Source organism: Hippopotamus amphibius, chromosome 17 (assembly GCF_030028045.1).
Source record: "Hippopotamus amphibius kiboko isolate mHipAmp2 chromosome 17, mHipAmp2.hap2, whole genome shotgun sequence".
Classification (NCBI taxonomy): Eukaryota; Metazoa; Chordata; class Mammalia; order Artiodactyla; family Hippopotamidae; genus Hippopotamus; species Hippopotamus amphibius.
The window spans coordinates 38,547,910-38,558,326 of record NC_080202.1 but is presented as its reverse complement, the minus strand read 5'-3'; the positions used below and the strand labels follow the sequence as shown (position 1 = coordinate 38,558,326).

The window sequence follows — 10,417 nt, the reverse complement described above, 5'->3', positions numbered from 1 at the left end:
GGGAGCATACATCAGGGTCCTAAGCACTCCAGCTCTACCACTAGCTGTGTGACTCCCACCAACCACTGCCTTTCTAGGCTGCAGGGAATCCCAACTGTAAGATGGACATCACAGTAATTACTTCTCTCACAGGGTTGTTAATAAGGTCAAAGGGAAAAACATGTGTTTAAGATCCACTCATCAGGCCTCTGTGAGTGCTGCTTCAGGTTGCCAGACCAGCTTGTGGACGGCTTCACCCTCGTCATGCCCCTGCAGTCCCAGGCCCTCTGTCATTCATTCCTCAAACATGTGCTGAGCTCCTCCTATGTACCAGGCAGAGCCAAAACTGCACCCCCACCCCCACCCCCAAGCTGAGCTCCCTCCTTAACTCAACACACATTTATTGAGCAGCTGTGTGCCCAGCCCTGGGCAGGCAGCGGAGTTGGAAAGATGAATTAGCCTTCATTACCTGCCCTGCCAGTGCACTGGCTGCAGGGAGACAGGTGCAGAACAAAGGAAGACAGTTAAGAGAACATGGGAGCTCAAGGAAGCTTCTTGGAGTGTCACCCAGCTGGGCAGAGGGATGTAGCCAGGAGCAGGCTGGGGAGGAGTCCTCCACAAAAAGGAAGGAGGTGCCGAGGCCCCAATCAGAGCAGACACACTGCTGCTCCCTTCCTCCCAGTGTGACAGCTTCCAGGCTGGCCATTCTCCCCCTGATGGGCGGCAGGGCTCCCAGAAGGGTGATGGGCCAATGCCCCCAAGCAGACGGGACACACACACACACACTCATACACACACACACAGAACCTCAGAGCCAGAGAGATAACCAAGTCTGCAGGTAAAAATTATACTTTTATTTGAGTCACCAGGAGAAGGATTCACTTGTGGTCCAAGTCAAATGTTTAAAATCATAACAGGCCAGAAAGATTTGATCCCAAGCACAAGCCCATGAGGGAGGGGACCAAAACAGACCAAGAAAAGACAATCACCCCATGTAAAAAGATGAACGGATGGCTTTTCTCTCTCTCTCTCTCTCTCACACACACACACACACGGATGAAATGTTTGGACAGAGGCAAATTTCACATGGTCATTTCTGTTTCTTTTTAAATACAGCTTTGTGGGGTGGTATTTTTTTTTCCAGCTATTAAAAAAAAGGCCCAAAAGTGCATATGTGAGGGGAAAAAGGCAGAAATTAAGCAGTAAAGTAGTTTTCCCTGGAGGGACAGGAGGAAGAAAACAGGAAGCAATATTGAAAGAATTCACCTTTCTCACCATTGGGCTTCTTGCATTTCATTACTGGTCCACTAAAGTTATATTCACATTCTAGCTTTGCTGCATCTTCTTTCCCGGGATTAGATTGGCTAAAAAAAACCCTCTGTGAACTGTAAGAAAAGACCAGGGACTCGGCCCAGCTTCAGGTTCTGTGCTCGTCTAGGGATGGATGGTTCTGGAAAGGAATAAGGACTCCCAGCAGTCCCAGGTCCCTCAGCACCAGTGTGACAGTCCCTCCTCTCTCTGGGGGTGTGTAAGAAAAGGTCCCTTATTTTTAGGATGGGAGGAGCAGAGGACTGACAGCAAGATTCCAGTGGCTGGCTTGCCTTGTTTTGGAAGGAAAATTAAGCTGAATGAAAACAGGCCACTCCTTGCTCCTGCAGGCCCTCCTCCCACACTCTCACCACCCTGCCAACCGCAGGTTCTCCAACAGGATGTGTCTCTGACATTTGGCCCCAGAATCTACATTGTGCTTTGAGATCAAGAGGAAACAGGATGGACCAGTGCCGACTCGCAGGCTCCCAAAATTGTTCCCTCTCTGCCTCCCTCATCCCCCAAGCTGCCCAATATAAGACACTCCACCTGTCCTCACCTCGGCTGCAGCCAAGGAGGGAAAGGGATTGGTCAGGCAGGGGCTCAAGCCTCTGATTTGGGGTAAATATTCCCAAGTCAACTCACAAGCAGTGAGGACTTGATGTTACATATGCCTGCAGGGCATCAGGATGCAAAGATGTCAACAGAGTGGCCTGAGTCAGTGGGCTCGGGGTGAAGATGGGAGGGGGAGACCCAGAAGGGTGACAAGAAAGTCCAGAGATGAAAGTCCAGGCAAGGGTCGTCACAGCCACCAACGAGCGAGAGAAGGGACTTGGAGATAGCACCATCTTTCCCTTCCTCAACCCGGGTCTGTGCTTCCAGTTTTGTAGCCCTGGGACCCTCTCCCCCTGCTTCAAGAAGACTTTAGGTAAACGAGGAGCGCGCCTCGGGGCAGAGAATACAGTGCGGGTGACACAGGGTCCCCTGGCCCCTTACTCAGCAACGGGACAGGACACAGAGATGGGGGAAGAGAAGATGCCTGGAGCCATGAAGCCTTCTCCCCACCTCTCCCCCAGCAAGCTACAGGCCCCCACATCAACCGCCACCGAGTACACACATCCCCCTTACTTAAGCCTGGCACCCTGGAAAGGGCGATGGTGGGCTTCCTCCATGGGGGGACAGAAGGAAAGGAGAGATTTTCACTCCAAAGAAAACATAAGGACCACCTCTCCCCCAGGGTTCTCCCCGCTCACGGCGGGTTTTGAGGACAATATCGGGGAGGACAGCGCGGTGCAGCCTAACGTAAGCCTGCACCCTGCCCGCTTCTCTTGCACTCACACTCACACGCGCCTGACACAGACACACGCTCCTTCTCCTCCAACGACGTCCTGGAGACACAGAGGGGCCTGAGGCTTCGCACAGTCCAGTCCACCTGGGGTGGGATGGGGTGGGGTGGGGGAGAGGCCACAGAAGGCCCAGAGACACCTTCCCGGGAGGAGCGGCCCGTCTCACCAGATCTCAGGGGCTGGGCTGCACGGGCCGAGAGGCTCGGGGCTTCCTGGCCCCGCCTTTCACAGGGAGGCAAACCAGGGATCCTGGAGACTGGGGTGGGCGTGAGGGCAAGGGGCTGTGGAGAGAACACCCCGTTCCCCTCCTTCCTGCAGCTGTCCCTAAAGTAAGAAAGGCGAGAACCGGACCCAAGCGGAGCTTCTGGGGAGCTCCTCGCCCACACCACGCCTGGGTGGGCAGGAGAGCAAAATCACAGTGTGGAAAGGAACCATGTGGGGAGGGAAGAATGAATCCCAACGCAGGAACTTTACCCTCCTCTGTTGCCCTTGAGTGGGGCAGGGGGTGGTGAGGGGACCCCTTGGAGGGCCAGCAGCCCCATCTTAGAGAAGCAGAGGCAAAGCCCATCTCACCGGTTCCTGCACAACGGCAGCACGCTCTCCATCCCCATCCCCATTCTGGAGGCAAGGGCGGTGCGGTACCTCGGGAAGGGAATGTGTGGAGCCCCTCCCCTGGGAGTCCTAGGGGTCTGGGGATCACCCCAACCCTGGAATGTTTGGGTGTGTGAGGAGGTGGGCAGGAGTGGCTGAGGGGGCAGAAAAGAGAGAAGGCAGAGGCCCAGGAGCCGACGGGTCCAGCCCCACGGGCCCTGGCCTCCCCCAGAGCGGTCCACACCTGTTCCATCCATAGAGAAAATCAAGACGTTGGTCAAGGGGAAAACCTGCCAGAGGAAGGAGCCGCGAAAGTGGCAGAACAAGGCTTCGGTTGGCAAAAGAAGCTGGAAGAGGGAGAGAATAAACAAGCTTTCGCAGATTTTAAAAAAAAAGAGACACCGAAGGGTGGACAGGTCACACCCAGGACGGATGCGATGCCGTGGAATGCACTGAAGACAGATGGGGGCGGGCGGTGCCCGACGGGCTCAGATGGCCTCCACATAGTTGGCCGGCAGCATCCCCGTGTCGCCGGTGCGCTCCACGGTCCCGTACATCCAGCCGTCGTCGATCTGCTGCACGTTGACGATGGTGTCCCCATCCTGGAAGGAGACTTCGTCCTCGTCGGCAGCACTGTAGTCATACACGGCGCGGTACCGCTTCTGCAGGGGTTGGGGTACAGTCAGTCAGGGGCGCCTAACTCTTTGGGACCCCAGAGTAGAGTGGACCAGGAGCTAGGAGACAAGGAAGGGCTGGGCTCTGCCATGAATTTTCTCACCTCCGTGTCGCACGTTCTGAGAGGGATCACCTTTCTAACAACGTATCTGGCATCTACTAAGGGCCAGGCACAAACAGCGGATGGAGGTTACAGTAGTTCCCACGGACACCATGCCGGGTAGAGTTTAAAAATATGACACGCCCGGTGTGCTATCGTCTGTTGCTTGTTTGGACGCTTCACGCGGCACGGGGGATCTTAGTTCCCCAACCAGAGCCTGAGCCTGGGCCCCCTGCAGGGGAAGGGCAGAGTCTTAACCGCCAGGGAAATGCCTATCTGTATTATCATAAGCACCAGTCCTTCTTCTTCTTTTGAAGCTGATGATGAATCTGGTTCCCAAGTTCAGCACAAAGACCAATTCCTGGGAGAAAAGCCTCTAGGTGACACAAGAGGTCCCACCTTCCAACCTCAGCCAAAGTCTTGTGCTTAAGCTCCAGTTCTAGGAAATCTCCAGGAAACACACATGAAACCTAACTGTGACCTTGGAAGCAGGCAAGACTCTAACATACTCTGACCCTCAGTGCCCTTGATATCAACCTGTCTCCAGGGGTCAGCTCAGACGTCACGGTCCCCCAGGCCAAGCCCTGGGATCAGTGTGGGTCTGGGGCTGGTGAGCCCATTAGAAACCTCCGCGATCTGCCCCTACGGCCCCACCCCAGCTCCAGCACCCCTGTTCAGACCTTCTGTTTCCAGCCTCTGCTCTGCCGCCTCCAGCTGTTCATGCGTGGTGATCTCAGGGGGAACCTTCCAAAATGCAAACCTGATGATACCACCCCTTGGATTCAAATCCTTCAGAGGCCCCCTATCCTCTGTAGCACAAGATGACAAACTTTTTTTTTCCTGCGGCAGAAACCGGCTTCATCAGCCCCAAAGGCTATGGAGTAAGAGGTCACAACCTTCACAAAATGCCTGACGTGACCTTGGTCTCTTGTCACCAACCCTGCCTTTACTCTCTTGGGCCACATCACCCCCCTCTAAGCCTGCATCCGGAAACAGCCACCCAACTCATCTCCCTACGTCCACCCTCAACCTTCTATTGCCGCTTCTCGACACAGCTGCTACAGCCATCTTTCAAAAACACAAGTCAGACCCCTTACTCTGCACAGCTCACCAGTCAGAAAGGCCTTCCTGCAGCCTACAAGTCCCTGCATGATCAGACCTCATCCCCTACCCTCTTCCCCTCTCTGGTCACCTTGGCCTTCCTGCTGATCCCTGAACTTTCCTAGAAAGGGAAAGGCCTCAGGGCCTTTGCACTTGCTAATCTCCTCCATCACTCATTCCTTTACTTTACTGACAACTCTGCTGCTCTCTCTCCTCCTCACTCTGCTGTCTTTTCTTCACAGCTTATCTATGACCTTTTGTTGTATACAAACCTACTTATCTAGTCCTGACTGGAATGTAAGCCCCAAGAGGGCAGGAACCGTGGGCTTTTATTCAGAGCCAAGTTCCTCCTGTCCAGAACAGGCTTAGTGAGTATTTGAAGGACGGGCTGGTCTACCTGGAACCTTACCCTTTAGATGACCTCTCAGCCCGCCTGACACCCCAGAGAGCACTGACATTCATTCCCTCCTCTGTGTGTCCAGAGCCTGAGGCCCGAGCAGGCCACTTATCTCAGGCTACTTTATTTCTCTGAGTATTGTCCTTCCTGCTACATGAGCTACTCTGAATGCCAAGGTGCCCAGCACACAGGAGCTGAGCTTGGCTGCACCCAAGCTTATCAGTGGGATAAGCAGCAGGACTTCATGACTGAACTTCAAGTCTGAGGGCTGGTAAACCTGATCGCACCCCACCTCCCACTTTGCTGGTTCATTTATTCACCAAATTGTTGAGTGCCCGCTCTGTGCCTGGCTCAGAGTAGGTGAACCAAAGGGACACTGCCCTGCCCACACGGAGCATCAAGTCCAGCGGGGGACACAGACAGAAGATGGCAGACCCAGAGAACGGTTTAAGGTGGAGAAAGTACTCTGAAGGAAACCAGTGGGGTGGAGGGATAGAAATGTCAGGGGAGACCCACTCAACACAGGGTGGTGTGGGAGGGCCCCTCACAGGTGGGGCAAGCTGAGGTCTGAAGGACATGGTAGGTCGTCCCCATGAAGACTGGGAAGCAGGGCCCAGGCTGGAAGGTCCCAAGCAGAAAGGTGCTTCGTGTGCTCCCAGGTAGCTGGAGTAAGGAAACACGGGCCAGGAGCTGGGGGGATGAGACTCGCTCAAGGTACAACTGTAGCTGGAACACAGGGCCCCAGTCTCAGCCCAGGGCTCTGCCCTCTATACCACACTTCCTCTCTGCTCAAGAGGCTGAGACCCCTATTATCTGCAGATGGCAAAGGAGCTCAGGTCAAAGGTCAGGGGAGGCCAGGCCGCCTGGGTGGGTTTTCTAAGGAGAGTCCAAGAACTCTGTGCAGGGGCTTCTCAGGTGGCGCAGTGGTTGAGAATCTGGCTGCCAATGCAGGGGACACAGGTTCAATCCCTGCTCCAGGAAGATCCCACATGCTGCGGAGCAACTAAGCCCGTGAGCCACAACTATTGAGCTCATGTGCTGCAACTACTGAAGCCCACGCGCCTAGAGCCCGAGTTCCGCAACAAGAGAAGCCACGGCAGTGAGGAGCCTGTGCACCACAACAAAGAGTAGTTCCCACTCACCACAATTAAAAAAAAGCCCGCGCACAGCAAAAGACCCAACACAGCCAATAAAATAAATAAAATTTAAGAAGAAGAAAAAAAACAAACCCCATGCAGGAAGTCTTCCCTAGGCTCACTCACCTCCCACACCCGCCCTCCCGGCACCCAGCGCTACTCACCCCGCCCCCGCCTGGGGCGCTGCGCTGTATGGAGACAGGGGCTGCCGGCTCTTTGTAGCCACCATAGGACTGGGCTGCCTGCGGCTGCTGGGGCTGCTGGTAAACTGGAAGCCGGCAGGAGATGGGCTCAGAAACTGTCTTGTGAAACCCAGCTCCCTCCCTTCCTCCATGAAGCCCATGTCACGTATTTCCACCGCCCACCACCTCACTCAGCCCCCACTTCTCAAAGGCGTCTGTGTGTACACACTTGCTGGGGTCGCGTGTTCTGCAGCAGGGGCTGTGTCTCCCCTCATCGAGCTGGGAGCCCAGCACAGGCCCTGACCCTGGTGCTTGTGCCCTCGGTAGGGATGCAACCTGAGGCTGTGTGTACACATGAGGCTTCCCTCTCACCTCCTCCCCACCCTGTGGCCCTCCGGAGCGGCCTCAGGTCCTCCGCCCCCACAGGCCTCCCGCTCACCTGGGGTGCTGGTCGGGATGTGGTGGGGCTGCTGCTCCTGGGGCCGCCGATAGCTGGCGTCCTGGGGATCTCGGCGCTCCGGCTCCAGGCCCTCACCCCCGCTGGGGCCCATGCGGCTCTTCTCAAACTCCTCGTGGTATTTTATCTGCAGGGGCAGAACGTGCTGGGTGAAGGACCCACAGCAAACCAACCAAAGCTCCCCTTCCATTGCCACCCCAGATCCTGGAATGAGAGAGACTCCTGGGGGTCTCCAGGTGGGGTTCTTGTTGGGGGCGTACCAGCTATGTGCGCTTGAACAAGCACTTAACCTTGCTAAGGGCTTCCCTGGTGGTGCAGTAGTTAAGAATCCACCTGCCAATGCAGGGTACACGAGTTCGATCCCTGGTCCGGGAAGAGCCCACATGCCACGGAGCAACTAAGCCCATGCGCCACAACTACTGAGCCTACGCTCTAGAGCCCGCGAGCCACAACTGCTGAGCCTGTGTGCCACAACTACTGAAGCCCACACGCCTAGAGCCCGTGCTCCACAAGAGAAGCCACCACAATGAGAAGCCTGCACACCACAGTGAAGAGTAGCCCCCACTCTCTGCAACTAGAGAAAGCCCATGCACAGCAACAAAGACCCAAAGCAGCCAACAAATAAATAAATAAATTTATTAAAAAAAAAAAAAAAAAGAAACAACCTTGCTAAGCCTCCACTTCCACTTTAAAGGGGTTGCTGGAGGATGCAATGAGATAATGGATATAAAAGGGCCATGTGAACTAAAGCACCAGACAAACGTAAGTGGTCATTTTTATGTGCTTATGGCTGGGGCTGGGGCTGCCCTGCTTCTACCCTGGCTCACAGCAGCAACAGCGGCAACTCCTGTTTATTGAGCACCTACTAGGTGCCAGGCACTGTGCCAGGTGTTTTGCAACACGGGCTCATTTTACCTTGTTAGCACCTAAAACAGAGTATAGTCCCCATTTAACAGACAAGAAGGAAACTAAGGCACGGACAGCAGAGTGAGTTACGGATGCTCATGGAGAGTCCAAAGCCTGTGCTCTTAACCTGCAAGCAATTCTGCCTCTTATGGGCATGACCTCACAGACCTCTGCTGAGGACCCCAGCCGGACGGGAGCAAGAAATGCCGGGCCCTCCCTCGAGGGCAGGTCGGTATCTGGAAGATAAGTTCCTTCTCTCCTCAGATTCCAAAAATGGGCAAAAAGAGGCCTGGAGAAGTCACACACCCCAGGGCCTCCGTAAGGGCCGGCTGAACTGAACTACCGGGACCCAGAGCTGCGTTTTTTAAAGTCTGGTCTTCAGACTACCTGCTTCCAAGCCACCTGAGCTGCTGCTTAGAATGAAGGTTCCAGGACTGTCCACAGAATCTACAAAATCAGGGCTGGGGTTTTGGAATATATACTTTTATTCTTTTTTTTTGGGGGGGGGGAAGATATGCACTTTTAAAAGCTCCCCCAGGTGAGTCTGAAGCAGACTGAAGTTTGAGAACCAGCAGCCTAGAGCAGAGGTTGGCAAACTCTGGTCCGTGGGCCTGCAGCCTGTTTGCTCATGGCCTACAAGCTAAGAACTGTTTCTACATTTTGTAATGTTTGGAGGCTGGGGATGGGGCCGTGGGGGGAGAATTAAGAGTAGTAAGATGGATAACACATGAAACTTCTTGAAATTCAAATTTCAGTGTCCAGAAATAAAAGTTTTACTGGAACACAGTCACACCATTCATTTCCCTATTATCTATGGTTGCTTTCACTGCAGAGCTGAGTAGCTTCGACAGAGGCCCTTCGGCCCGCAAAGCCTAAAATATTTACAATCTGGCCCTTTACAGAGAAAGCTTGCTGACCCCTGCTTGCCCAAGTGTGTTGACTGCATATTTCTGTTGGTAAAATCTGCTTTAGCACAAACCTCCCAAATTACATTTATTTTATAAATTACATACAAGTATTGCTTTACAAATATGGAATGTCTACTGTAAAACTTACACCAAAAATATGAATCAAACAAAGGATGAGATGAACAAGAATCACAGCCAGGAGTTCTAGGGTTTTCTCCCTGTACTCCCAGTGGCATGTTGCCTTCACTCCACCCTGAGGACCCCTAGTGGGGTCTGTTCACTTTTCAGAGAGGACACTGGTGGGGAGGAAACAACCAAGAAGAGGTGGAAGGCCCACAGTTTGTGTGTTCCGGCAGCACTGGGCTGGGGGAGGAAGTGGGACAGAGAGTGATCGAACAGCTCCCCCTCACCTCCCAGAGGAAACTTGGAAAGCAGGACACAGAAAACTGGTCCTGTCCTGAGCAGACCTAGGCTTGAATTCTCTCCAGGCCTAGACCACCCGACTGGAAGCTGGTTCTCACTTCCCATTCGTGAGGATCCTGCCCCGTGCTTCTCCCAGTGACAAAGGGGATGGGGTGAGGGGATGGGGAAAGGATGGGGGTGAAGCCTGCCCTGTTTCCAGGAGCAGAAGGAACGAGCGATCCTGCGCCCCGGAAACCCCGGCCCAGGAGCTCCTGTGGGCCACCCCCTCCCACGTCTTTGCTGCCTTCTTGCATCCACTGTGCAAGGAGGGCAAGAGTTAACACTCGGCCAGGCAGGTCTCACACAGGAGTAGCTGGGCTAAAGGTCCGCAGGGGTGGTCCACCAGGACCACCCACACTGCTCTGCTGCATTTCTGCGGCTGAATGAAGGTGACCCACTGCAGGCCGGGCTGGGAGAGCTGGTGGGGCAGCAGCGAAGCCCAGGATGGGCCCCGTCTGGGGGCGGGGGGTGCCTCACGGAGGGGTTTGGGCCAGGATCAGCCCCCTCCTCCCCCTGCCCCTCCCCTTCACGCCCACGTAGGGACCCACACCCAAATGGTGAAATAAACTGAGCCCGAACCTGAAGGGGAGGCAGCCGGCCCTGGTCAGGCTGAAGACCCACCAGACCCCGAACTCCCACAAGGAAGAGCACCCAGGAGTGAAGTTCAAAGACACAGGGCCAGTGTCCTGCTTTCGGATTCCCAAGACAAGGGCAAAAGGTGAGTCTCCCTTAGCCCCCCTTCCTCAGTGACCCCATCCTCTGGCAAGGAGTCGGGGGTGGGGACAAGGAGAGGCCTCTAGGCTCCCAAGGCAACTGCCCATCCGACTTTTGTCCTGGGCGGTGGGAAAGGTCAGCTTCCCGTGTTTACT

General features: G+C 54.8%; 1 protein-coding gene across 1 annotated transcript in view; it reads right to left on the bottom strand.

The window, feature by feature from the left end:
• Window positions 1–812: 812 nt before the first annotated feature.
• Window positions 813–10,417, bottom strand: part of LASP1 (LIM and SH3 protein 1) — a 40,252-nt gene continuing 30,647 nt past the window's right edge. The window contains exons 5-7 of the mRNA XM_057715845.1: window positions 7,255–7,399; window positions 6,798–6,901; window positions 813–3,886 (exon numbers count right to left, since the gene is read on the bottom strand). Coding sequence (XP_057571828.1) covers window positions 3,713–3,886; window positions 6,798–6,901; window positions 7,255–7,399 — 423 coding nt within the window. The 3' untranslated portion in view covers window positions 813–3,712. The remainder of the gene's footprint in view (window positions 3,887–6,797; window positions 6,902–7,254; window positions 7,400–10,417) is intronic.